This window comes from Homalodisca vitripennis, chromosome 7 (assembly GCF_021130785.1).
Source record: "Homalodisca vitripennis isolate AUS2020 chromosome 7, UT_GWSS_2.1, whole genome shotgun sequence".
NCBI lineage: Eukaryota > Metazoa > Arthropoda > Insecta > Hemiptera > Cicadellidae > Homalodisca > Homalodisca vitripennis.
The window spans coordinates 46725751-46753501 of record NC_060213.1 but is presented as its reverse complement, the minus strand read 5'-3'; the positions used below and the strand labels follow the sequence as shown (position 1 = coordinate 46753501).

The 27751-nt window shown below is 34.3% G+C and overlaps 1 protein-coding gene across 4 annotated transcripts; it reads right to left on the bottom strand.

The window, feature by feature from the left end:
- Window positions 1–572: 572 nt before the first annotated feature.
- On the bottom strand, window positions 573–27751 carry LOC124365812 (aromatic-L-amino-acid decarboxylase-like). 4 transcript variants are annotated; one of them, XM_046821848.1, is made up of 9 exons: window positions 27612–27751; window positions 11789–11998; window positions 11100–11265; window positions 8096–8157; window positions 5852–6088; window positions 4742–5050; window positions 3489–3716; window positions 3193–3361; window positions 573–1187 (listed from the first exon to the last, which is right to left on the bottom strand). In XM_046821848.1, the coding sequence occupies exons 2-9, from the start codon at window positions 11987–11989 to the stop codon at window positions 901–903; spliced, it is 1659 nt and encodes a 552-aa protein (XP_046677804.1). In that variant the 5' UTR covers window positions 11990–11998; window positions 27612–27751; the 3' UTR covers window positions 573–900. The 4 variants fall into 4 exon arrangements, with proteins under 4 accessions (XP_046677804.1, XP_046677802.1, XP_046677805.1 ...); XM_046821846.1 differs by lacking the exon at window positions 27612–27751 and adding an exon at window positions 27523–27570; XM_046821849.1 differs by lacking the exon at window positions 27612–27751 and adding an exon at window positions 27401–27514.

Below are 27751 nucleotides of genomic sequence, written 5' to 3'. Positions count from 1 at the left end.
GCAGATGCTACCTAATCTCACATTAGATACAGACTCAAAACTGGGGAGGGACAAACCTCAGTATAGTCCTAATAATACAAAAGAGTGCTGTTAGAGCTCTTATGGGAATTAGGTCTCAAGACAGCTTCAGGGAACTGATAAAACTGCTGAGTATTAGTTCAACATACTTCAAACACTCAGCATTACAACAGGGCAGACTAGTCACTATCATTGTTGCAATAAAATAGAGAGACACCGCTTTGGTCTCACAGCTCAACACCTATTCTTGTTAGAAAAGAAACCATTGTACAAGGGAACAGTGTAATTCTATGTCCTCCCAAACTCCTTGAAGAAACCCAGTGGAACATCTGAAGATATTCATTTCAACCTGATTTCCTCAGCAGCCCTCCCTCACCATTCAGGAATTACTGGACTGGAGAGAGTATTATTGTACATTAACTACATAATTCCTGTATTGAGGAAAACTCTAAAGTTAATGTTTTTGAATAAAAAAAAATTGTCTATTGTCAATCATACTTATTAGTCTACAAGGCTGTGGGCTTGAAATAATGATATTAGTCGTGTAACAATAAAATTGTTCACATATATTGTTTCAAAATACATTATTACTCAAAACACATACTGTACAATACTGCATTGATCAAACTAAACACAATCTTAAAAAAGATACATTTACAATAAAAAAAACACGAAACATTCTAATGTAACCCTAACAGGCTCCTAGAGTCCCAGCTCTTGGACATGCGAGGAACGGCATAAACATTGACAACAACCATGAAAAACCCTGTTTACAAAGACGTACTTATCACTTAATAAAGAGGAAATGTACATATCTAACAATAAATAGAGGAGTACAAAAGTATCAAATACGGAGGAAAGGGAGTTCCAGTTGGGTGGGATTCAGTTGTTATTTTCTTCTTCCTTGGCGTTGATGGCATTCTCAAATACCTCGTCGAAGATGTTGGTGTCTTCGTCCTCGTCGGGGATGATGATGGGTGTCGCTCCATCGTAGAGGCTGCTTGCTGATCGCTTGAACATGTCATGTGACACAGAACGGGTGAAGGAGAACTGTCGTCGCAGCTTGCGGCCTTCTGGTGTCGATGGGATACGACAGAGGATACGAGGTGAAATGTCAGGCGATGTTAGTACCTCAGTTGCGTACTCCGTGATCACCGACCAGGCATAGTCTGTGGAGAAAAGTGTCGATACGTTATTCTACCATTGCCTGTAGAATGGAAAGCGACTCATATTGAGTTGTTTTATCAACCCTACTTCTATGATGTATTTAACCATCAAACAGAGCTTTAATGCTGACAAATATGACATCTATGTGTTTCCAATGAACTAAACTACATAAAATAGATTTATTTTTAGTTATACAAATGTATATATGTTTTTTCCGATAAATATCATCATTTGACTTAGGCAATTTATGAAGTAGTTGCATGGTTAGCGCGAGCCTTAAAGCTGCGAGAAATATAAAACTATCTATATTACCAAGTATTATACAGAAGGGATTAGTATTTAGTATTTATAAATAATAAACTTAGATTCTACACTATTTGAAAATATTATTGAATTTGAAACAAACTTTAACCAACATGAATATAACAAATTTTTACCAAACTTCTTACATATAATAAGCTTACATTTTTTATTTTAATTTTTTTAAGACTTTAATTTGCATTTATCTAATACAACATACATTTGGAATTACTATGATATAACATTTATTGTGTTTGTATGTACAGTAAAGCAATATTTTATATTGAACCAATCAATAAGTTTTTGGTCAATTGCTACTGTTTTGTTAATTTTAGTTTAATATATACATGTTAAATAATTTTAAACATTGCTTCATATTTTGTTATTGGATGATAAAGTCATCTTTAATCTATTTTGGTTTTTCAAAAACTTTTGGTACACGACCAGGGAACTGAATATTTGACTTTGCGCTAAAATTCTCTAGCAGTGTTTAATGAATTTAATAGTTTAAGTAATGTTTTGATGTGGAAATCTTAGATGATAAATATTAATTTGTGGATTGGGATCAACAATCAGGCTTTTAATCATCATCAACTGCATGGTTAATTCAAAAAAAACTCTTCTAAACTAAATTGAATTAAATTTAAAACACGTTTTTTATTGTACAATATTATATTGTATTAATAATATGTTTATCTTTTAGATTGAAATTGCATCTAAATTTATACCATTTATTATTTGTAATGAACTAGGCAACAATTTAATTGAAAAGCAATTGGCAAATTATAATGTACCAGCTAGATAAAGGCATTATTATTTATTTATGTCCGATACTAGAGTATAATTTGAAACTCCAAGAAAATCTTAAGAGTAATGAACTCCACAATATACAATTGATACTCATTTGTTCAGAAGGGGTATGTGGACGACAAATTAAAGTTTTTTTTTAACTATCCAAAGTCAATAATTATTTTATGGAAACAATATAAAAAAAATACTAAGTTTGTTTTAGAAGATCCAAAATTGAACAAAACCTTTACTTTGATTTGTGTATCTGTAAAAAAACTATTATCTGTATCTGTAAACTAAGTATAAAACCCAAAACAATGATCCATATCTAAAATATTACTTAAATTGGATCAACGAATAAAAAGTACCAATGTTACCAAACAAAATTTTGTACTGTTGTTTTACTATGATTTTAATTATATTTACCACCCCAGGAGGGTTCACTTCTGGCTGGTTTATACCTATCCAGTTTAACCTACTCTGGATATTGCAAAAACTGACATTTCACTTAAACCCAGGAAACCTTATGATTATCCAGGAGCAGCACATCACTAACCAAAAATATAGAGATATTGTGGTGCAAGGATATATCGATTGGTCTATTCTATTGCGGGATGTGACTGTTAGAGTTGGTGGTGCTATTTAAGTGTTAAGGGCTGTTGCTAGCCTAGATATAAGGGCGTGCCACCTCTGCCTGCTTTAACTGGAGAGGCTGATACATGGCTTCTCCTTCCAAGGAGACATGACTGAGATTAATGCCCAAACTCCTTCCTAATGGATCTTCACAGAAGGCGACCCCTACCCACAACCTTATACATCCAGAAGTTTGTGTTACTTTGGAAGCAGCACAATGGTCCTTTTAGGACTAGGTGCAATTTCTCAGTTTCTTGTCTTAAGAGAAAAAAAAATTATGCTTACCAATGTCTTTTTCTGTTGCGTGCTGGGCATTGACAGAGAAACGAATGATGTACTTTCCCTTGATCCTGGCAGGAATCATATGAATCTTTCCAGAGTGGTTTATGTTAGCCAGGAGGTCAGCTGTTAGTTTGTCGCCTTCACTGCGTAGTCGGAAGCACACTAGGCCCATCTACGCACAAATTGTACAATGGAATTATATTACGGTTGACTAATTAGATAATCTTATTATCTCTGAAACGCCAACCAAGTAGATTAATTATCTATTTTGTGTTTCACAAAGAAACTCGTGTACTCACCCGAACGTCATTGAGGATCTCAAATCGTTTGTCCTTCAACACGTGGTTCTCAAAGAGCTGAGCCAGCCTGACATGGTTGCGTATATATTGCTGCAATCCTGAGATGCCGTAGGAACGGAAGACAAACCACATCTTGAGCGACCTGAATCTCCGACTCAGAGGGATGCACCAGTGGCGGTAGTCAAACACTTCGTCTTCATGTTCGTGCTTCAGGTATAAGGGGTCGACCTGATACGGACATAACAATAAATGCCTTAGTTGAGTTTGATTTTTGTTCAATTTTTACGTTTAAGACAAAATGCTAGTCAGCTACTGGTTGCGTATCTGAGGCTCTGCTTTTAACATGGAGATAAAGTTTAAAACTGTATTATAATTCTAATAATGTCATATTCATTTATGTTTTACTTCAAAAACTTAGATTTAGTGCCTCATTGCTAATGAATGGTTAAAAATATGATTGTTTGTTAATACTAATTGTATATAAATTTTATTCAGTATAGATTTATCCATAAGAAACATAAAATAAACTATTAATACAGATAATACTTTTTTAACAGTTCATTAGCATTGAGATACCAAAATCTACGTCTCTGATGTGACAAAAATTTATGGATTTGAGGCGAGTTTATATTTATAACGTATTTTAAAACTTTATCCCAGTATTAAACTCAGAGCCTTAGGTACATGGCTGGCAGCTAACCAGTATTCTCTCTTAAAAATCACAAATTTTATGAGCCTGAATTTAGACGATGAATAACTTCTGTATAAGGCATTATAGGGAACAAAAAATTAAGAATTAATGACTGGAGAAGATTGAAAATAACTCAACAAACAAGTCAACAATATCTAAGAATCTTCAAATTAAATTGTTTTCAAGAATAAAAACTTTGAAAATGGTTGAAAAACATGAAAATAGTTTTAACTTATGTTCTTTTTTAGAGTATCTATTTTCCTGCCAGTGAGAGAGTCACCTACCACCAAATCAATAATATTAATAAGTACACTTCTTGTGAAAAAGTTTATATGTAATGAATAATTCTTTTCAAACTTTGTGAAAACAAATATTACACCTTACATATTCTTTATTTATAATTAAGAGAACTATCAGACCATATAACATGATCTGCCTTAACATACACCACATATTATTATATTATGGTAAAAATGGTTTCAGAAGACCAATCACAGTAATGAAAGGATATGCACGGAAAAAGTAAACAGAATTATCACTATATGTGTGATTTGTAACTCACATTAAGGGCACCGATAAGTTTTTTCCTCTCCTTCACCCACAGACACGAGCAGTCAAAGTTTATCAGCAGCCACTTGTTGGGGTTTGTGTTGAAGCTGTCGACCACTTCAATTCCATTGAGAAGATGTTGGAACTCCGGACAGATGAAGGCGGAGCCTGCATACGCTGCGTCTACGTGCATCCAACAGCCATGCTTCTTTGCTACAGGTCCGAGTTCAACAAGGTTGTCGAAGGAACATGACCCTGTGGACCCCATTATGGCTGACACAAAAAAAGGAACGAAACCTTTTGCCTCATCCTCTTCTATTGCCTGGGGACAGAGACCAAATGTGATAGGAATGTAAAATTCTCCTGCCTAGCTCCTGGACACTAAAATAAAATTTAATTTTATAGTTTAACTGTTTGCTAAAATCGTACATCAAACCTTTTCTTGTTGTATGGTGATTTTGCTAGTGCTTTGTGTTATTGTTCCACATATACTAATTGGAATTAATAGTACTTCAGGTTTTGTAATTATTACAGTTTTTCAACCAATTTCAAGATAATCTCTAAAACATGTTAGAGAAGCGGAGCTAATTATCTCCTATAATGAAGAACACAACAGATCTTTAATGGAACCAACAAGAAATTATTGAACAGCAATATATTTTTGAAACACAAAATAATTTATTATAGCAATTCTTTAGGAAAATCACAATATTAATTGATAATGTCAATAATCAGCAGGAGAAATTGGCATCATCAGTACATCATTTGTACAGTGTGACATTTTATAGTAAAGAAGCCAGAATGAAATTTGTTATTATTGGAGTTTGTAAACTTAAAAACGTGAGTCAAGTCTAGGACATTGGACTTTTAATCTAAGTTAGAGACAGTGGATGTTCAATTCCTGTCTCTGTGACCATGTTTGAATCAGTACCATTGACCTTGTACTGTATCGACTTTCCTCCTTATTCTGTTTTAAAAGATTCTCACACTAGCTGATGGCCCATGGAAATGGGCAGAATAAGGCTTAAAAGGGGATCAGCCTCATCTTAAAAAACTTCACGACAATTGATCTTGACAAATCTTACTAGTAAGTCATTGTCAGCAGTCCTGCTGGTACACCCACCTTCCTGAGGATCTCCCCTCGTAGACTGTTGTCAGCGTCAGGCTCCAGTATCCTCAGCTGGACAAGAGAGATCATAGCAGCTTTCTCGACACAAGAGTGGGCCTCACGGCTACAGTAAGCGACGAGCTTTGGCAGATGGCCAACCTCGGAAATTGAAGGATCTTCTTCGTGGAGTCTGCGAAGCGCTTGGGCACGAGCCGCCAACATGCAGACTAATATACACTCACTGGCTGATCCCTGCATGGACAGACAAGGTGTAATCTTTAGATACGTTTCACTCACTAGAGAATATTGTCTATTGACATATTGACATCCAGCCTAAACATATTCACTGTTGATATCTAAAAAAATCTTCACCAAAGCTCAGAGTCAAATATAGTTGATATGAAAACTCTTATAGACCAATATCAACTATAGGTGACGTTTAGGGTTAATGCATTGTACTAACATCGACTATTATTGATATGAACAAAATGTTGTTTTACTGTCTCTTACAACCATTTGGTCAATATATATATATTAATTATACTTTGATTGATAAAAATTCATATTCATAGGTCACATTCACCTATACATATGATGCACATAGGCATTGTTCACATAGTATTAAATTATTTTAGTTTTTACTGATGCAAATATGAAGTTTTATATTGAACTGTAACAAATATAAATTACTGTACTCTGATATCTGTCTCCTAACTCAAATTTAGTTTTCCACTAGGATATCTTAAAATATTTATTATTTTAGACTTAAGTTTGGTCCTATTTTGGCATATGAGGATAATGTTTTTTATTGTTTTAAATCATAGTTTTATTATGATTGCCCAAATAAATCATTTTAATACCATAAAAATGACTCATCTGGTGAGGTATTTTGTTAATAATTTAAAAAACTAGTGATTCTTTTTTCACACTCGGTGCCCCAAGATATAATTTTTTCAAAATGCAAGCTAAAATTTTAATTCAGGAAGAAATTTTCTATAACTTGACACCCAACATAACACATAATATGATCCAATGCCTAATATGATCATATTTTCAATCATTTCTATTTTTGGCAATAGTGCAAGAGGTTGTATGTTGTCCTTCTGTAGTTTTGAATTTAAAATAATACATACATTTTGAATTTATATATTGCATTGGAAAACTCGTGTGTCAAATTGTTTTACTTTCAAACTTTAAAAATATTAATTACCACTTTAGCTGATTTCCTCACAGTTTATGAGTAATTTTGAAAACTTATGCTACTGTCAAAAAATTTGTCATTTAAACTTCACTAAAAGAGGCCAAAATAAAGTTTTGAAGAACTGTTCAGTTTTCATGGAATATATACATGCTGGGAACAGATAGATACACTGATCAATTTTTTTTGTAATTTCGATTGGTACATTGGTTTTGTTGCAATTTAAATGTTTCTTCATGTATCTTTGTTGGAAATTTGGTTATCATTCACTTTAAAAAATTACTTGAACTCTGTATCTCATCTGAATATGATTAATTTTATATAAATGTGTGACCGCTTCTGTTTTATTAATGTACTTGCAGATAAAATTATTGTATAGTAATAAACTTATTCAATAATAAAAACTAAGAAAATTAACAATAGAATCATGCTGAGGGTAATTATATATTTCAGTGAAAGCAGATGTAAGTTTTAGCAACACCAAAAACAAAATCTAACTTTATGGAAAACAATTATTTCTTCATATCACTTTAAGAAGCAAGCGTTACTCTTTTCCAAAGGTATAAGTTCGAGACGAATAAATATTTTACCAATCTAAAATGTTGGGGATTTTCCTGATCCAATACAGTTCTATTAAATAAATGCTGGGTTTAAAGGCCACATCAATGTAGGATATTGAGATAGGAGATTGAGAGATCAATGTCACATTGAGACCAATCAAAGTAAAACACCAGTCACATGAGATGTTTATTCGGTTGTTTTATTGGCAGAACTAACTGTCACTACGCGCAAGTAGTGTTGTAACGTTTTTGATATCCCTTAATCTATAAAAGGGATACACATGTAGTGTATTGACGTTTCTTGACGGTTCCCTTTTAATATATCCAAATAAATTTGGGTGTAAATAATTTGTTGCTACAAAGTGTCCGTTAGTGATTCAATTACATGCATTCTCAGAAATCTCCACTGTCTTATATCATAAATTGTATTAAAATATTTGACTTCCAAGTATATATTTTTAATCAATGATAACTTATGTGCGTAAAGAGTTTTCCACTTACCTGTATTACACCCCCACCTTTACTGTCGGATAGGAATGTTTGGGGCAGACCAATAGCTTTCCCTGAAAAATATTGACAAATTTATTGGTTAGTTATTGACAAATTGATTGGTTAGTTAAGAGACAAATTTCTTGGCCACAAATATGGGCAATATTAAAAACACTCGCTATCACTGTAAAACTGAATTTGTAAAGCAGCAATGGCCTATACTCTGAAAACAAGAGAACATTGACTATAAGGAATTGAAGATTGTATTTGGATATAAGATCAACAACTTTGAGATGCTACTAACTTGAGTATGCAAGTTAAACTTTACAGGGGGAGTGTTGTCACACACAGATGAAACACTTCCCAGTGAACACGAATTGATAGAAATGTATTAAATTTTCTCATAAAAATAGTCTCCTTCCTTTCATTTCAGTAACCAATATTGTTTATTTTACATACAATTCACTTATAACATTCACAAGTCTGTAAGATACTTATATGACACAAACATAAAATTGAATGACATACAGTTTAATTAAATAAATAATTGAATACTTAAGATTTGTTTAATGTTTTAGAAAATATGATGGAATAAATATATTAATAAACATTAATAAAATCATAGGTTGCAGTTAAAAGAGTAAAAAGATATGTACCCTTTAAGTTATCTCAATTACATTAATACAAATATATACATGCTGCTGTACTAAAATAGTTTATAATTAACTGAATTTAAAAAGTAATGTCATTAAAATAATTTTAAATCATGGAAAATATATATGAAGTTCTAAGGCTCAACCAATTTCAATTTCCTTTTACATATTACAGTGTACTCCCTCAGACCATTTTAAATAAACCCATAAAAACTTAATACCAAACCATGGCTCAAAGAAACAGCCAAAAAGAATGAGAATTAGGCTTTGAGGAAACAAATAATATGAATAAGTTTAGATATCTATTCTGAAAGCCGGTTTTGCGAAGTGTAGACGATATCCTTCTGATTTATTGTTTCAAGAAACAGGAATTCTGCCAATTAACAAAAGTTTTTATTAAAGTCTTATTTATTCATATTTACTAACATTTTGGCTCGATTTTTTTTCTACAATCCCACATTTTTATAACACAAGATATGCAAATATAGTCGGAATTAACACTATTCACCAACACAATACATTTGCGACAACAAACAGTTTTTATCTAGCACACATTTTATATCGAAATTATTCTAATAGTTTTAGAAATTTCAAGCTGTTCGATTCTCCCTCTCTTGAGGTTTTTAAGAAAAATGTCAAGGAGTTTTTGATTCTCATAAGCAGTGAGAGGGCCCAGTTACTTATCTCTGTTGACTACAGACGGACCTAGAGTATCTGAAAACTGACTGACAGGATTGTCCCCTCTCCTCTCCTCTTCAAACTATAGATAGAAATATCCATTCACTTAAGTAATTATCCTATTTTTACTAATTTTTGTTCACTCAATATTTATATTTGTTTTTGTCTACTTTCTCCACAATATTGCTAATTATCAGAATTCCAAGTCATATCCATCAGTTATTCTGCTTCAGATGACTTCTTTCAACTAACAAATTTTATAAAATTAATCTACACTCTGCTCAAGATAAAATACGAATTGTAACAATTTCAACTCGAGTCTACGCACAGGTCATTAAGGCCCATGTAGGCTCTTTTCCCATATTATTTTAAATTATTCAGAAATTATGTAGCAAATTTAATGCTGTTTTTACTAGGTATGCGTGTATGTATGTGGATATGTATGCATATGTATATGTATATACATATACATATGCATATGAATTGTTGTCAAGCATATATACATATATATGTATATTTAAATTTATCTCTTTATTCATTACATTGATTTATTTATGGTGACATGAGTCTTTTTTATATTATTTTAGCGTTAATTATTTTAAAGTGTATTACTAGAATACTTTGTATGTTTTATATTTGTTAGATATACAAATGCTACATTTGTTATCATTTTCAGATTTACTTTTGTCTTTCATTTTTTTTGTGTGGAAATAAACGTGATTTTATTTGAAGGAGTCTCAAAGATGTCTGGATGGACTTAACACACTTATTAGAAACTTTGAAGAAACCTTGTAAGTGAATGAGTAGAAAAACTCATATATCCTTCTGTGATTGATATATTCAATTATGGCTAAGTATTGCCTCTTTTCTAAAATTCACTCCATCATCAAAATCAAAAATAAGTACAATAAAATGATATAACAGAGTATCTAAAGATCTAAAGACAGAACACACTGTTTTGACAGCATTTCTTTACAGAGTTACTCTCCAATTTATTGCCCTTCGACTTTTTGATTCCAAAATCAACGGGGTTCTTCCATAAATCAAGAGAAATGTACGTACGAAGTTTCAAGTGTCCAGGTTCTTTATATCAAGACGTATCACACAGACAGACAAATAGACAATGATATGATTTCAAGAGGGGCCTGTTGTGTCCCTAATAATGTGAACAGTATAATTCAGCATGATTATAATTCACCTAGGCAGAGACAGAGAGGGTGTTAAAACAATTACAAAGCAGTGACAATTATTGTTGTCAAGCAAGAGAACGAATTATGAAGTAGCGTTGTGTAATTTTGCATTGTGTAATGTTGCGATGTTATCTGAGACTACAATCGATACCTGATTACATGGCTGTATATATAGGGGGCGGGCGGGGGGAGTGCTCAAGTCCCTCCCAGAAATTTTGAAAAATACACTAAAATTGCACTCAGTAGTTTGTTTTAGGCTAGAAAGAAATTATGAGGTTTTAAAGTTGAAAATTGTTAGTAGAAATATTTTTTATCCTCTACTTTTGCAGGGCATTTTATGCTTCCTAACCTTCCGCAGGAATCAGCCCCTCCCCGAATAACTTTCTACATACGCCACTGCCTGATTATACAACTTCTCATCGTGAATAGAGAAATTGTTGCAACTGCTGTTAAATCAGCTGACAGCAGACTACTTAGCATAGTTATCAGACTCACCGAACCAGTCCAGGACGATGGTCTCCAACTCCGTGCAGGCGGGGCTGGCCGCCCAGGAGAAGCCGACGCAGGCGATGATGTCCGACAGCATGTCGCCGAGTATGGAAGGGTAGGAATTGCCGGCCGGGAAGTACGCATGAAACCGGGGGTGCTGCCAATGAGTGATCTGGAATAATACGCAAATAATTTAACGCGTTGCAATCGACTTCTGAAATAGTAGCGAACTGTTTGAGAATGTTCTGTATCTAGACCTTAAGAATGAAATATGCAAACAGGTGATACGTAATTGTAAATTGACATTTGGGTGATAATGTGCAATAAGTTTGGTCAGCCTTTTTTGAGATTAAGTTTGCAGACGAGAATGGTTTAAAGGATAAACAGTACTGTTTTGTTAATCATGTGTTTTGTTGGGTATTCCACAAGGATGTGCTTTCGCAACATCAATTTTTAACTATACATTACATAAAGTATAAGCAGTACTGTTTCGTTAGTGACGTTTTTGTTGGGTATTCCACAAGGATGTGCTTTCGCAACATCAATTTTTAACTATAAATTACATAAAGTATAAGCAGTACTGTTTCGTTAATGATGTTTTTGTTGGGTATTCCACAAGGATCTGCTTTCGCACCATCAATTTTTAATTATACATTACAGTCTAATATATTTAGTGAACATAATAGCTTACTTACTCCTGGCATTATCTTGTTTTCAACATCGGCCATGACATCTTCCCAGGGCTCCGGGTCCGTAGGCGCTTCTCGAGGAAGAAGGCCTCGAAGGTAGTTGGGTTGGACGGTGGAGATGACGGGGCGGCTGGCCACAGTCTCCATGTACTCACACATGTAGTCCACCATCTCCTTCCCTCGCTGTCTGAACTCTTCTGTGTCCATCGGTTGTGTCTGTAACATTCGGTCAGTTCGGTCAGTTCATTAGTTCTCAGCAGTAGTCTAATTGTTACGCTGTTCGGTCGCTAACACAAGTTGACAGTTTAGACCGATTGGATCGTTCAATTAATTGTGACGACGACGCAGCGACGGTTTGTTCTAATTACGATGACAGTCGACTATCAATTTTAATCTTATAAAAATTACACGATAATAAGTACGAGGAAACACGTGCTCCAAAGAGGATGTAAGTGGTTACAGGCGTTCAATAACCTTTAAGCAACACATTTCAGATTCTTTAGAATAGAATAGAACAGAATATTATTTCCTCAAAATACAATAAACATTTACAACTTATTCATTTTTACATAGAAAAAGATTAAAACTAAAACTCAAATGTCTTGTTGCCAGGTTTTTTAGGCTACATAAGTCCTACTTAAAAATAAACTTAAATGCCAGTTTAATTTATAGTTTTGAAACAAAGTAAAAATATGGTATTAATGTGTTTGAGGAAATAATAGGGCCTCCAAGGCTAAGCCTGTTTGGAGGTTCCATCAATGTATTTTGACAAATGGTTTACAAGAATCCAGCTTCAGAATTACAAAAACATAAAATTCAACTTCTCGCTCAAAAACAATCAAAACAAAACACGTATCTATTTAATATGCTTAAATTGTGCCATATAATGTAAAATAAAATAACTCCTTGTAAAATATACATTCACACACATATCTATATGTACATACATACACACATACATAGGCTACATATAACAATAAAATAATATTAATACAGCTACTACGCATATTGGAATATAAGAAATCAAACAATTAATTAACAATACTCTGTTGCAATTTTTGCTACTAAAAACTTAATTTACTTCATTCAGGAATCTCTAGCAGTGTTTCAATCTCTTTCGTACTAAAAACCAATTTTTAAGTCTTTTTACGAATATATTTACATGTTTAGAAGTTTTAATACAATCTGGTAATTTATTATAAATCCTAGGTGCAAGAAAGTATAGGATTTTGTAAAAAAGGTTGTTCAAGGTTTTGGGACAAAAAATGCATTTCTATTCCTAAGTCTATGCTTGTATGCATTATTATCACGAGGCATGCTACCATTCTTTTTATAGAACAGTTTCATTACACTGTAGACAAACATATACTGTAATGGAAGTATTTTTAAATATTTAAATAGAGGACTTGAAAACTCAGTTCAATTTTTAAAGGATATTAATCTCATGAAATGTTTTTGCAGAATGTGTAATGGCTTAATGTTTGAAAAATATGTCCCTCCCCAAAAAACTATTCCATATACTAATCTACTTTGGACCAAAGCAAAATATAACATTCGTAACAATGTCTCATTACACATTTCTCGTAAAAAATAAAAGTATCTCAAAATATTGTTTAAATTGTTTTTTAATTTAATAATATGAATTTTCCAGTTTATTCTTTCGTCAAGATGAATTCCTAAATATTTAATGTATTCCGCTCTTTCTACAACATCACATTTACCCGTCCCACAAACTCCCTGGTAATTAAGACAGTTAGCACACTTATATTCCAGATTAATATCAATAATAATGTTCTTCTTTACATTAAAATTTATGTACTTGGTTTTCTGTGCACTTAACAGCATATTCTAATCTTTAATACTTTTATGACGGTTTTCACAAAATGTTACTCGCGTGTAGGCTAAACATAGTTATAATACCTATATTTAGAAATTAATTAAGATATGTATAGGTCTATTGAGATTTTTAGCCTTAATTGGGCCTTTACAATGCAGATAATCATCCACTAAATATTACAAAACGATTCAGGAAATTTTGATGAACACTATCAGACAGGCATTAAATAAAAATGAGCTAAGGCATACACACAGAGCCGTACTCAGCTTTGACGGGTCCCGGGAAAAAATATTCGGCCGGGCCTCGTCATGTCCCGCCACCGCGCCTTTGTTACCTATCATGTAGACGTATTGCAGGGCCTGGCCCGGGCCCCGCTAAAATTGTCCGAAAAACCGGTCTGAGTAAGGGTCTGTGTACACAATAAAATTAGGTTACTCCGTGGGTATTGAGATTGGGCAATCAATTTTCGGTTGGGGAAATATTTGTTATTTTGAATTCATAGTCGATAGCTAAAGTACAAGAACAAATGTTTTATCACTTCACGAGGAATAATTACAGGCCTTTAATGTAAAGAATGTAGCCAGTTTCGAAATTAGGCCGAAAAATAACGGCGGAACATCAAACGTTGTGTTATCATGTCACATATTGAAATGTCACATGATTGTTCTAGATTTATTGGTTGATCGTTAGCGAAACCTATCACTCGAGGCGCTGGACAAATTTCTTTTCCCTCTGTACGTCTGTCCAGGCGATATTTTGAGAACGAATGGCGCTATAAATTGTAAATTTGCATGAAGATCTATTTCTACATAGAGAACATCGAGTTCGATAATGATGAATGTCACTCCATGGGGTTTGGCTGACCTTAGGCGAACATTTTTACATCGGTGTTTTGGTTAACCATGATGGTAACGAGACAGTTTTAGAATAAACAAATTTTTACAAAAACCGAGTACGGTGATATGGCCAATGAAATGACTTACTGACATGAGCAAAGCCTGTTCGGGATACCTTGTAATTGTTGTAAAATGTTATAAACTATTATAACATTGTACATACAACAACACTACCTATGTTCGGAGCAGATGTGTTTAAGGTAGCGTGATTTGGTTTTGATAACTACCTTTTCAATGCCAGAGTCACGTCCCTTAAGAACCCATTTTCTGAAGACAAAAAAAGTAGAATAGATGTTGTAGCCTTACAAGAAATTGTGGGTAGTTAAAGTTATCTTTGATGGGACAGTTTTGTAACCAGGCTTAAAGATAACGATATGACTATTTACAGTATGTACATGAACGACATTTAAAAAATGAAATATAACAAAACGAAATGATTCCTTGTAACACAAATACCGTATTAATTAAGAAAATTAATACTCCCACAAATTTATATTCCTATCCCCAGCCGTTTAATTTTGGGCATGTTTCAACATTTACCAAATCACTATCCTAATCTACTCATCGTTGATCGACCAAATAATATTGTTCCATTTTCAATAAAATACACGCATTAAAAATAGTAACAAAAGTGCACTATATTGCACTGAAAATATAATCAACCTAAATTTGCCTAAAAACTTGGTTTCAAATTTAAGAACTAGGAGTCTAATGGCCACCTTCAAATACGGGTTTGCATGAATAATGTATTGGAACGGTGTTAGTTCATTGATGTTCGTAGTTTGATGCGCTCGGATTTTTTTAAAAGAAATCACAAGGCGGAAGACCGATCAACACCAGACCGGAACCGGAACTGCGTCTTATACAGTGGCGTAACTAGGTCTTGGCTTAGGGGCATGAATCCGATAGAAAAACGCGACACACTGGGGAGGGGGAGTTGGAATAAATCTAAATCTGAATAAATTAGATAGTTCTAATCAAAAGTAAAACATATAACTGCAAGTTGGCTTCTCGTTGTAAAGATATTTTGTTAGGATTCTTGGGGGGGGGAGGTATCCCCCTAATTACCCCTCCTAGTTACGCCACTGGGCATATAACAAAATTTGGATTCATGGCAAATATTTTGGCAAATAATTAATAATGTAAATAAAAAGGGCAATTTGACCAAGCCAATATTCATAAACGATCGACGACATACAGCAGGCACCCACCTTTCTATCTCTTCCCCTCTTGAAGATGAGACCGAAAGCGCAGCACAGACCGGACATACAATCTAGCCGAAGCTGAAGATCAATCTGTAGCCTATACTGAGTGAGGAGAGGCGGGCGATAAGGCCCAGAGGAACACAGGCGAGGTACACCATGACACGACACATGCGAGGTTTGCCAAGGGACTGTAGTGCAGCGCGGAGTGAGGTAGACTGCCTCGGCAAGGCGGCCGGGACCTGTATACCCTCTCTACCCCTGACGCAACCCCCGATACCCTGACATCACTCATGAATATGTATTGGTCATTAGAGTCAATAAATAAACGCAGATTGCCGTCGCCTCTTCCCGCTTCTGATGAAATTGCGAAATTCCTTCAGGCGCAAGAGGTTGTAGGGTTCGAACGCTATTAATGTCGTGGGTGGGGAGGGTGGCGCGAAACTGACGTGTCCTGGATATTTTGAGTGAAGGAGAAAGCCGAGTTTGGTTTAGAAAATCATCATCCGGTGCAGTTCACGGATATCCCTCTGTGAAAATGAATTTTTAGAACGCGATAGGTTGAGACATATTTCAGATGAATTATCAAGGTATTGTCCATTTTCATCAGACAGGACCTTTTAAAAATTGACCTTCCATACGATAACTCTTGATAGAAAAGGCCTAGAAACTCGGAACTTTATACATACGTTCCTCTTAGTCGAAGGAAAAATTTGAGGTCCAAGAGAAACATACAAGGTAAAAATTAAACTCTAGCATTTTTACATTGATCTTATGGGTAATCATAATGGAAACAAGGAAATTGCAGAATAAATAAATTTGTGTAAAAACTGAGTTTAATAATAAAATTTTATCATGCGTCAAGTAACACATCTTTTTGTACGTTCTATTGCGTTCTTCGATACTCCATTGCGTCAATGCTCATTTTGTTTGGATGTACGAATTAGTTTGGATGTACAGATTAGTGAGATTCGTGTCACTTTTCATTGTCCTTTCTCCGAAATATAAAAGTTCGTTGTTTTTTCAAGTAATTTTAATACATATTGCGTGACAGTGATTGACCTTGAGTATGCTCTATAATTTACGGTTTTTGCGATAATATTTTTAGAACATTACGTTTCACGTCTAAAACTGAATGTTCGGAAATTTTACATCTATCCATTTCAAGATGGCGGCCATTTAAAAATATCACGTATAATAACTTAAAACACAAGCATTTTACAAGAATAACTTTGTTTATAAAATTTGATTATAAATACAATGACATATTATCTAAGTAAACCGAGTGAAAAATAACCGAAATATTGAAACTTGAGTACTGAATAGTGCTTATTACAGCAATAAATATTATTTGGGTGAAAGACGTTTTGTTAGCTATCAAATGTAGACTCGTGGCACTACTCATATTGTAAAAGAAGATTGTGTATTTAGAACCCACATGAGCATGTTGATTGTCATACGAAATACCTTGCGTTTGTCACAGGTTATTATTAGATGCCGATGTGTGCGCTTGATAAAATGTTCTAAGAGCATTTCCGAATCAAAACCATAGGATCCCCTAAAATGTCTGTTCTGATATTATATATATATATATATATATATATATATATATATATATATATATATATATATATATACTCGTACTGTAAAAATCACATCCTAATCTTTAGCTATTTTTCGCGAGCAAATTTTTTTAAGGTGGTCAAATTCGGAAACACAATCCCTACAATCACTTGTGGGAAAAATTACATTTTTCTTGTATTTGTGAAAAAGTATATCTTTAAGGTCTATTGCTACAAATGATAGAAACAACTAGACCTAAGACCGATTTCGGCATCTTGTATACACATATACAATATACAGCATACACATATTGAATATACACTGCATAAAAGTTCTCCGAGTTATAGGTGATGGAACCATCATTGCAAGCTTGGCCCAATAGACAGTTAGTTACACACGTCACTTCCTCCTCACCATGCGACGTTGTCACATTTCTTATCAGCTGATTCTCGGGATGAGCTGACGCGTCGACATCTCGCTTTATTCCGGTTGTTTATGTACGTTTAGTCCACTGACGTTCGATTATTGCGCATGTTTGTATTAATATTTTCGCTGACGGTCTGTGTTGTAGTGTAAACACGTGTTAATTTAAATCGTGAACGTAAATGATTTAGGAAGATAGATAAAAAGTATATATTAGCACTGATGATCACTCGATTGTTGACTTCAATTTATTATCTAATGACTAGATATTCTTCCGTTATGGCTGGAAACACCTCATCACAATCCAGGCTTGGATCCATATGTCTCGTACTATAGTAACCGAACCTCTGAAATCATGAGCACAATTTTTAATCAATTTAACTCATTTGGCAGAAGTTGAGTTTAAGCTAATTGTGCTAATGAGAACATTAACTTCAGTGGGAGCATTCTTTAACAATGTCCATTCACGTCTTAATGGATTCTGAATAGTAGCATTGTTTTATATTTGGATTGTATTTAATTTTAGGGGAAAGCAGACATTAAACAATTTTCCTTTGTTGAGTGCTCCACCATCTTTTGTTTCAACGTAAAATGTAATTATATATCCAACATACATCTGTTGTATTTCTTGAATCATTATTTTATACACAATAAACTTTATTACATCACTGTTTTAGAGTCGGAGTACTGGCAGGGTATAATTCAACATACACAAATGTAATAACGGTTTCTATTGCGATATTTATTGTTTGCATACATAGGATTTGGTAGATTAGAGAGACGTTCAGGATTTTTAATTATCCGTATCTGATAACTTAAACTGCTTGAATTTCGGTTCACCACCTACCGCAGTGTGTACGAAGCACAACTTCGCAAAACTTAATTGAAACTAGACTATTGTTATAATGATGTATTTCCCATACGTTCTCGAATTTGTTGGCCGAGCGTTAGCGAAACCTCTCGTTGGAGAGGCTGGACAAATCCAATATTGTCTGTCTGTCTGTCTGCACGATATTTTGAAAACAAAGTGATCTATACACTTTAAATTTTGCAAGAAGATTTATTTTTATGTAAACATTATTGAGTTTAGATGATGATGCATGTCATTCCAAATGATTTGGCTTTACAGGCCTTACAGGTAACAATGATTGCGGCAAGAAAATAGCAAAATAAATACATTTGTAAACAAGCTCATTGTACTTTTAACATATGACATTTTAAAACATGTAGCCTAACATAATTTTTTTTGTGACTTTGGAGTGTAGACTTGTATTATTGCTACGGAACACAACTTGCCGACCCAACTGTGAATTTACCATGAGGCAAGATATCTGGAGGAAGATTTTATCTGTAGGCTTTAAATTGTGCATGAAACTTGCATTCCCACATAGACATAAATGAGTTCTACAATGATACAGATGGCTGAGCGTCATTGACACCTATCACTTAGTACACTGACACAATTTCCCATTTCGTCTGCCTGGAGGATGTAAAAATTCCTTTTCTTTATGAATGCCCGTCTGTCAATCTGTCCGCAGGAAGAAGCCATCGACTTGGAATTTTATATCGAATCTCAGTGAAACCTGTTCCACGACACGTGGTGCGACGTATTCCTAACTTGAACTATAATTAAAAAAAATGATGACCTGACATTTGGCATAGGGCATACCTCTACTACATCTACATCGCTGTTGAGAAATGGAAACATCTGTCCACTATGGACAACCCATATTGCTAAAGACAAAAACACAGAGTAAAAAGTTAGTAAACAAAGTATAATGCGAGAGTCATCCGGAAAGTAGGTCCGATTTCTTATTACAAAATAAATAACTACAGATTCAAAAAAATAAAACTGGTTTTATTTGAATCCTGTTTTTATCATCAACTAGTGGAAGAGATAATGGACCACGTGGAGGCAATTTTAAATAAATATGTACCATTTGGATATATAAGTAGGTAAATACATACGTACGTATTATAAATATAAAAAGTTAACGAGTGCTCACGTGATCTGAGCTTGAATTTAGGTACTATCTCGAAGGATGTTTTCTCCTTTCGCCAGAAGTGCAGGCTGGATTACCTATCGGTAATTTCCAGAACTCAGATCACGTGCCAGATCGACCAACGCAATAATTGGCAGAAGAGCACTTCTGGCGAAAAAGGAAGAACATCCTTCGAGAAAGTACCCAAATTCAAACTCAGATCACGTGAGCGCTCGTAAAGGTTATCTTTAACCTTGGTACTTACTAGTTATGATAACCTAAACTAAACGTATTTACAGGTATATCCTGTAATAACAAGTAGTACATAGGACGGAGTGGCCTCCTAGCTGACGCCGCTTCCTTTCGGGAGGCAAAAAACAAGAATCGATCGTCACAATGACTTGTAATTTTCACAGTAAAACAAAGTCTGTTATTTCTAATGAAGAAAAACTCATCCATAAATAATGGCTTAAGAATAATACCAAAGTACCAAAAGTATTCGTATTTATTTAAAATTAGCCACCATGGGGTCCACCATTTCTTCCACCGGTTGACGAAGAAAAAGATTTATGTATTTGTATGAGTGTCCGTCTGCATAAACGATACCTTTCTAATAAGTTAACTTTGGGGAGTCGAAACTCCACCTCTACTACTTCTACAGGGTGTTCAGTAAAAGTGTTCCAATACTTTGGGATTTTGTTCTACACATAAAAATGAGTAAAAAGTTCATATGAAGGTATGTCTAAAACCTTTAGTTTTCCGTCTATCTGTCTGTAGGCCTATGTGTTTTTTATAACAAAATATGTTTTGAACCAGTTAAGATAAAGTTATGAATCTTGAGGGTTATGAACAAACAACTGATACATCTTAACTGGGACATGTTTAGTGCTCCGGGCTTGTGAAAGCGTATCTTTAAAACGGCTGTACTCGCTTATGAGTTGATGAATTTCTTGGGAAACAGTACCGTTGGAATTATCGTAACAATTTCAAAATAATTGATATCTTGTAAAATTAGTATAACCTATTTAAAACAGCTGATGCCTATCAAAAGGCAAAATCTTAGTTGCTCCTGGCTTGTGCAAGCATATATAAAGTAATCGTGCTCGCTTATGCGTTGACAAATTTCTATAAAAAGGAACCGTTGGAATTGGTATAAAAATGACTAAATAGTTGGTATCTTTTGTATTTTTTTATACCTATCCCAGTTTTTTTGTTATTTGACTTTTACAATTTTAAACAAACACCATTTTTGAAATTTTGAAGGATTTTGTTAATATTTTATTTTCAAAATAGTCTACCAAAGGTTAATTAATACAATTCTCAAGATTCATAACTTTATCATAACCGATTTAAAATATATAATTTTTTTATATAAACACACACAGACAGATAGACGGAAAACTAAAGGTTTAGGACATAACTTTATATTAACTGTTTTGCTCATTTTTATGTGTAGAACCAAATCCCAAAGTGTTGGAACACTTTTACTGAACACCCTGTATATCTAAATTGAAAATGGTAAAAATCAGTCAGGAGTCGAGTCGTTATCCGGAACATGACATAGTCCACCGGGGAGCGAACGCGGAGCCTCCCACGCTGACCGGAAGTCTGGTGTGCGGCACGCACAAGCTGCTTTCATTCATATTTTCGCATCTTTATGAGTATTGTAGTATTATTCTAATTTATGGAACAAGGTTAAGAGAAATGCTCATTTTTTGGAAAAGTAGAACATTTTTCTATTAGTTTATTTAGATATAAGGAACAAATTCGGTTACCTCCACCACTTGAGTATGTTTACTCGCAAAAAGTCCAATCACACACTGAACACTCATCACTTACTACAAACACCTCAACTGATTTTCATTAAACAATTAAGTTTTCGATTTTTACTAAATAAGTCGTGGGACGTTACACTCGACAGAACCTATAAGCAGTTTATTTATTCGCAGTTGAAACGTCAAAATCATACACTGACCGTTTACATTTAGAATCGGTTGATAAATCTCAAGTCAATGAGAGGCTGTCTATACTTGTGTATGCAAGCTTTCAGGAAAAGTATTTGTGTTATTCTAGTTCAGGGCAACACACACCCGATTATTTTCATACAGTCACTCTGTTTCTATTTTGAGCTAGTAAACCGATGATGAACCATTTTTTAGGCAACTGTCCCCCCCAAAAATGGTGTGTTTTGTTGTTTGTCCTACAAATCAAGTAGGACTACTCTGTTTAAAGAAATTCTCAAGTCTGCCGATTTAGCATCGTAATATTCTAATTCTTACTTTAAAGTTTCTTATTAAAGATGGAATGTTTAAAAGGATAATATGATTTCGGACATTTATTTACCCCCGTTATATGTTACAAAATATATAAATCAACGTTTCAAGGATTACAATCTATTCTTTTTTTTATCAAATTGTCCGGTTTTATCTATAACAGCTTTAGATTAGTAACACACAACTGTATGTTTTTATTAGTGTTTTTAGATTCTTCACCAAACACATTGCCTATACAGTACATATATCATGTTATTATTATAAGTAGAGGTGTAAAGTTACAGGAAAAACAGTAGTATTATTAGTTCACATGGTTCCATTTATAAGCACTTTTAGTTAGTAACACACGACTGTATGTTTCAAATAAGGTTTTTCGATTTTTCACAAAACTAATGTACATATCTTTATTATGTTATTATAATAAGTAGATAAGTAAAGTTAGAGAAAAAAACAGGAATTAGGTTATATGTGCACAGGAAAAGTTAAGAAAAGGTCGGTATTAACGAATAATTATTTTTTAACAATTATATTTTTGAAAACCACTACTAGTTTATTTAAATATGGGAAAATAAATTCGGTTACCTCCATCCAAGAAAAGGCGGATGGGTCTTAAAGGAATATTTTTACTTGAAAACCATTTTTCTTGACACAGAAATAATCTAATAACGTTTAACGTTAGGGTTCAAATACGCCTAATTTAACTTCAGAATTCTATTTCTTTTAATCTAACCTACACATTTTGCTACATCCGTAGTGAGACAATCGAATGACATTTCACAAAAGACACACAGCCAACGAACAGGGCCTACTTAGTGAGGTGAAATCAACGTTGGAGATCCATTAAAGGGGGACGGGTTTGTTAAGAAGAAGGAGGGCAAACAAACTGTTGTATGAGGAGGACCGTGGGTGTAAACAATGAGGAAACTTACCCCACCATGAGGTGAAATGTTTACATCGCGGAGAGAACGAAGACACAATCAACTGATCGGAACCGAGATGGACCAGAACGCAGAGCCATCTGCCAGCAGATCGGCGACTGCTAAATTTAGAGAGCAGATGATCTGTAACTGTGACTCAGATGCCACCCACCTGTCAATCTCTACAACAATGCGAAACTCGCGGCCAACCGTCATCGATGACGTCATATAATCGGTTTTTTTGTCTCTCCATTGTAAGTCATCGGAAAGGTGCGAAATTCTATACTCTGTGTAGCTCACTACCTAAATTTTGTATCAAGAGGAACTTTTCCTAACAAGAAATAGACGGTCAGTTACGCTAGTTTTTGTGGGGGCCAAAATTGGACGGTATCAAAAGGGTTAAAAGTTTAAAACAATTTTTTTAATTACATTTTTTCAAGCCTTGATACACCTAAAACCGACCATCAGACATATAAACAATAGTGATATCACTGCCATACAACTAGATAAAGAGATTGGAAGTTGTCACTTTAAAGACCTACATTTGTGGTTAAATGACGTTGATTTAATATTTTTACGTGTCTGGTGGTTGATTTCAAGTTATGCAGCTGAATGAAGTAGAAATGGTAGTAAGGTGGTACAATTGGTTATTGGTTGGCTGTTTTTTCGGACTTTTAAGATAACATTTGGTCACATCCATTTGCAATACCTTTTCTGAAGACAGGAAAAAATGGAAAGAAGTTTTTTATAATTTTTTACGATACAAAATATGAATTTTTAAAGAAAAGTTTTATTAAAAGACGAGATATTAATAATCCATACAAATATAATTAATTATCTTAAGACAAATGAATGACACTTCATGAATATAACTCATACACGTACCGTACAGGAAAAAATCAAATTTTAAATTTCAACCGTTTTTATTTGGGCCTGGTTAAGAAATTGTTTAAATGTCCTACTTTAAATACCTCGTGAAGAGATAAAACATTTTTTCTACTTTTCTGTCTTTAGGGAAGTTACCTTAACGGATTATGACTTAAAGCATTGGTCTACGTCCACTGTATAGAAATATATTTGCAATGTGACATAAAATAATGTGTAAAAAACAACGCGTTTAGGGAAAACGTTTAAAATTTACCATTCAGCGGCAAATTGACTACGTCCAGGTATATCAGCCACAAATTTGGGAAAAAGTTTAAATTTAGCAGTAGAGAAAAAAATCTCGAGAAAGGGTGGCACAAGAATCAAACCGTCTTGGAAAAGACTGAATTTGACCGTGATATGGAATCTTATATCAACATTGAAGTTAATTTCAACTGTGGAAACCTGAGAAAACATGAGAATTCAAATGCAAAGAACGTTCACAATGTAGAAGAATTAAAAACAATTTCAACAAGAAAATGTAATTATAGATAAACCATCATTTGGTAGATAATCCAAGAAAGTGTTCACTTGTTAATTTTTACCCCTCTTCAAATGCAGTCTTTCTTGGTAATGGACCCTTGGGAGTTTCCTAGGGAGGTGTTCCTTTGCAGGTTTCGGACACAGTAAAAATCCTTGGCGTTACTTTTGACAAGCAGTTAACCTTCTTGAACCATGTTCAAAATATCAATCGTGGTGTAATGAATAGGTTAAGAGTGTTGTTTAGGTTTAAGGGGTTACTCCAGGAGGAAGTGAAACTGAAGATTGTCAAAGCTGTGGTTTATTGTTTATGCTCTTCCTGTATTTGGGGGAAGATTGACCCTTGAGGGTGCAGTCCTGATTGATAGGTTACAGAACTCTGCTGTAAGATTTGTGTACGGCCTGAGAAAATTCGATCACGTTAGCCAGTATCGCCGTACAGCAAGGATCCTGCCGATAAAGTGCATTTTCAAACTTCAGGTGGCTTGCCTTGTTCACAAGGTGTTGCTGACGGGAAAACCCTCTTACCTCAGGGGGATGCTACAGACCCGGGCTGAGATTAGGTACTGTCACACTCGGCAGGACGCCATGCTGGAGTTGCCCAGGGTCAGGCTGGAGATGGGGAGGAATGGATTTCGATACTTTGGCCCCCAGATATACAACAGTGTCCCTCACAGTCTAAAGGCTTATGGATATTCGTCGTTTAAAAACAATCTCAGACTGGCTTTGGAGGAGGAGTGTTTCACCCCTAAATAGCTGTTTAATGTATTAGAGGTTAGATTAGTTTAATTTTGTATTTCTCGGATGATGATATAGATTTGTATGTGCCTTGATTAAAAATGTATACGAGTTATTTTGAAAAACAACAATGTAATGTTGAAAATCGCTTCAAATAAAGACGTTATTATTATTATAGCAAAACTTCTAGATCACACTGAGTGTCTATTTACAAGTTGGGGATAACATTTTTTAATTCAGAGTTGTAAAGTGTTTTCACATTTTGGATACTGGTGTTTCTACGTTCAATCCATCTCTCAGGTATCTCTCTTCACGAGGTTAAGTTACATACATTAAATGACAGATTCTAAAATAAATTAGTTTGCAGTAGCCAGACAAAGATCTAGACGTTATTCATCAGTCATTTTAAGTAGTGATGAACAAAATACGAATGCATTGGTAAGAAATAAATTGTTAAACTGAATCTAAAATGAATATTGGAAGGAAATGCTTAAAAACGAGATTTACATATTTTGTACTAGTAGTAGTTTTACTATAGTAATTTTAAGGGTTAGTAAAATATTACATTTTCATATTGTTGCAAAAAGTATTTAATGTTTAAGACGGAAAGTAGCGAAGTGTGTTTTGAGTAATGAGTAAATTTTATTGTACAAGTATTTATGTACTTATCACATCGGGGGCGGTGAATTTAAAAAATACATTTAGTATTAGGTACTAAAATATTAAAAATTATAAAACAAAATAACAAAGCAATTTTACATGCCATAGTGATCACTTTCAAATTGTTTGCACTTTCCAATATAAGGGTTTTACCGATTGAGGATGGTAAATCCATAATTCTATCAAAATAATCAAAAAAACATATTACAATAAATTGGTGGAAATATTCATGGTTACTCAGAGGTGGAAAAAATGTGGACACGATTTCCAACATTAGGGCTCTGCCCCACAGCCTTCTGTTTCGAAATATTTCAATTTAATAATTTGAAAGTGCTTTTGGAGATTGTATGTGCTTTGAAAATAACTGATCTCAGAAATCCTGAGATTGTGTTTAAAAGTGTCAACTCTTTATATATTATATTTTAAGTGTCGTTGCAACCATGTGAAACGAATCATTGCTATATTCTTTAATTCTTGCTATCGAAAGGCCTCACAAAATAAAAGTTTTAAATATTGGTTTATCTGTTTAAATGTAAATAAGTTAAATTTTAAAAAGTGTTTACGCCAAAAGAGAAATAAACTGTTTTAGTTGCAATATTCTAAACTCAAAAATGTACCCAAGAAACAATTTTTAGAAGGGGGTCCAAGTATCTGATATTTTCCCGTAGTGGACGGAGTCTAAGGCCCCATTTTGTTCTTTAAAAAGTTCTTGGCCGGTTTCCTTGTTGAGAACGATATTTCAGCAGTACATGTCAGTAATACTGAATTATTTAAATAATAATAATCGCTTATTAAAAACGTAATTGAAAAAATTGAAAATTTGGGGGGTCCGGAGCGCTTGAACCCCCATCGCAGGCTACGCCCCTGTATAAACTAAATTCAGCCTTAGGTGTTGATTTTTAAATATTTCTAATTATAAACGTTTTCACAACAACAAGACTGCGGAATGTCGCTCTTTTGCGTCATGGCTGTGTATCAATTACTTTCTCGTTGCTTCTCCAAAGTAAATAAACTAGTTGTATTAGTGTTAGCCTCCCTACAAGCCCGGGTTGCGTAAATATTTGCCGGCAGACGAAGCAATGTTTAGCGTACCCCGTATCCAGGGACGTAAAACATTCTGGACGCGTTTCGTGCGTTCGTTCGCCCAAGAAGCGATTTGTTCGTTTGCATCAATTTCACGGAAAGTGTCAATTTGTAGACTATGATTGAAGCGACGATAATGAATGCTGCCTCAGAATATTCATCCAACTCACGTAACATAGTGACGTTGAAAATGTGTTTTATAACTCGTTCGGTTGAGCGAAAGTAATCAAGTAAATTAGAGGTTTATGAAGATTTTACGCTATCAAACTACATTAGTTGCAATTACATAACTGAGATTTTGCTCGATGCCTGATTTAAAGTGCGATTCGTTAATGAAAAAGCGGAAAAACTTTATTTGAATTTATATTGACAAAAACAGTATGGCACTACCTACTTAATTATCTAACTGATTCTTAATTCGGTGCTTAAATAGTAAGATTTATGATATGCAATAAACGCAGTTAGAGTTAAAAACTGGCTTTTAATCATGAATTACTAGAACTGAAACCAAACATAATTTCACAAAATAGAAGAATCAATTTTCATGTTTGTGATCTAGGCACGCATGTTTAAGGAACTAACTAAATCAGTGATTCCAAAAGAAGAGATTCTAAATATTAACACGGACATGTAAATTTACCCTATAATAATTCCAATTCCACCAGTATTTTATGTCACACAACTCAAATACAGAAGAGATACTTTATATGCTCTATTTACAATGACTACATTACATCCATAACCAATAATCGAACGACATACACCAACACCAACACTACTGATCGAAATACACATCCAAATGCGTCACTTCCAACACCAAAGCTAACCAACACTGACACAAACTGACGTACCGTTTCACACAGTTATCGTACTTAACACCTTCTGCGCCCGGCTCCGAGACACGACTGCATGCCGGAGGACGTTCCGCAGCGGTATATCTGCGGACATGCGGGAAATCCCCTCTACCCTCGGGACCTTGAGTACCACCGCC